General features: G+C 57.3%; 1 protein-coding gene across 1 annotated transcript in view; it reads right to left on the reverse strand.

Moving 5' to 3' along the window:
* Positions 1–1,768: 1,768 nt before the first annotated feature.
* The window catches only part of LOC311310174 (AP-4 complex accessory subunit RUSC2-like), a gene marked incomplete at both ends in the record, with an annotated part of 5,099 nt that continues 4,441 nt past the window's right edge, over positions 1,769–2,426 (reverse strand). Inside the window, one exon of the mRNA XM_084439598.1 lies at positions 1,769–2,278. Within this exon, the coding sequence (XP_084295724.1) occupies positions 1,769–2,278 (510 nt within the window). The remainder of the gene's footprint in view (positions 2,279–2,426) is intronic.

Raw genomic sequence — 2,426 nt, forward strand, 5'->3', positions numbered from 1 at the left:
ACAGACTGACCCACTATGGCTCAGTGGACCAGGGTTCAGACCCACTAGGGCTCAGTGGACCAGGGTTCAGGCCCACTAGGGTTCAGTGGACCAGGGTTCAGGCCCACTAGGGCTCAGTGGACCAGTGTTCAGGCCCACTAGGGCTCAGTGGACCAGGGTTCAGGCCCACTAGGGCTCAGTGGACCAGGGTTCAGGCCCATTAGGGCTCAGTGGACCAGGGTTCAGACCCATTAGGGCTCAGTGGACCAGGGTTCAGGCCCACTAGGGCTCAGTGGACCAGGGTTCAGGCCCACTAGGGCTCAGTGGACCAGGGTTCTGGCCCACTAGGGTTCAGTGGACCAGGGTTCAGGCCCACTAGGGCTCAGTGGACCAGGGTTCAGGCCCACTAGGGCTCAGTGGACCAGGGTTCAGACCCACTAGGGCTCAGTGGACCAGGGTTCAGGCCCACTAGGGTTCAGTGGACCAGTGTTCAGGCCCACTAGGGCTCAGTGGACCAGGGTTCAGGCCCACTAGGGCTCAGTGGACCAGGGTTGAAGAACTCAGGAGACCGAGGGATTTCTCTGCGGTGGGACCCATCCTCTCTGTAGATCTCTCTCTCTCTCTCTCTCTCTCTCTCCCTCTCTGTATATCTCTCTGTCCCTCTTTCTCTTTCTCTCTCTCTCTCATCTCCCTCTCTCTGTTTGATGTTCTTATCACGCTCGCCCCACTTCCATGGTTCCTGACGTCGACGACTGCACACGTACCTACTGATGGTAGAAGACATGTTTAAGATCCCACGTTTACCGACGCAGCTCTTTCTCCTGCTCCAGTCATCTTCCCTTCATACCGCCTTTGGTTCTGGCCGTGTCAGTGTGTGTGTGTGTGTGTGTGTGTGTGTGTGTGTGTGTGTGTGTGTATCACGGTATCCCTGTTTGTCAATGATCAACCTAGCATGCTCGGCTTGCAACCTTCGATCCCAGCAAGACAGGAAGGAGATACTCCTTAGCCAATCAATACACGCATGATGTCAGTGTAGTCACGCAGTATTCCTTTAGCTGATTGGTGCAGATTGCTTGTCCTGATCTCGCAACTCACGTTGTTTCACTCCACTTATCAGTCTGGCAAAGCTCAATAGTGATCCGTTTGTGCTAGATCAGAAAACGATCTAGACAATCAGCGTTCTGTGAGGAAATACTGGTTGAAATTAGCCTGCGAGTTCACGAACTGAGAACTGAGATTTCCACCTACCTCCTTAAACGGACGAGCTGAGACCCCTCATCCCCTCAACACCTCGTCCCCTCAACACCTCATCCCTTCAAAACCTCATCCCTTCAAAACCTCATCCCCTCAGCACCTCGTCTCCTCAACACTTCATCCCCTCAACACTTCATCCCCTCAACACCTCATCCGCTTAACACATCATCCCCTCATCCCCTCAACACCTCATCCTCTCAACACCTTGTCTCCTCAAACCTCATCCCTTCAACACCTCATCCCCTCAACACCTCGTCTGCTCAAAACCTCGTCCCCTCAACACCTCGTCTCCTCAAAACCTCGTCCCCTCAACACCTCATCCCCTCAACACCTTGTCTCCTCAAACCTCATCCCTTCAACACCTCATCCCCTCAACACCTCGTCTCCTCAAAACCTCGTCTCCTCAACACCTCGTCTCCTCAAAATCTCGTCTCCTCAACACATCATCCCCTCAACACCTCGTCTCCTCAACACCTCATCCCCTCAACACCTCATCCCCTCAACTCCTCATCCCCCGTGGAGCTCCATCTTACCCTCAGTCCCTGGCGCGGGTCTCCCTGGCCCCGGGGGGGCGCTCCACGCTGCCCTGGCTGTAGCAGCGGGTGAAGGGCACGGGGGGCAGGGCGTGGCCGAGGGTGTGGCCCTCCAGGACGGGGGAGGAGGAGTGTCCGGAGGAGAAGGGGTCGGCGCCCGTCCTCAGAGACGGCGACCCGCCGCTCCTCCGCTTGCTCCTGGCGATCTCCGCGAAGGAGGTGACCCGCGGCGGAGGGGGCGTGGCCTGGGCGGCGCCCTCGCTGAGGCGGACGGGGCAGCTCAGCATGCGCTCCAGCGAGCCCACGCGAGAGGGCGTGGCCTTGTCCAGGTGGCGGTCGTAGCTGCGGGAACGGGGGCGCCCACCCCCCCCCGAGGAGGCCCCGCCCCCGATGGCGCCCCGACCGACCATGGGAGGAGAGATGTTGACGTACACCTGGCCCTCGATCGTGTTAGAGGCTCGGTCTGTCCCGGCCACGCCCACCTGCTGCTCCGTCTTCCTCTGCTCCTCCTCCTCTTCATCATCGTCGTCGTCATCATCATCATCATCGTCACGCTTTTAAGAGAAAGAAGGAAGAGATATTGGTTAGTGAGAGAATCCAGCAGACATACGATAATAGCCTTTGGTGTAAAATAAAACTTACAGTATATCCGATCTAATG

Source organism: Borostomias antarcticus (assembly GCF_949987555.1).
Source record: "Borostomias antarcticus genome assembly, chromosome: 6".
Taxonomy (NCBI): Eukaryota; Metazoa; Chordata; class Actinopteri; order Stomiiformes; family Stomiidae; genus Borostomias; species Borostomias antarcticus.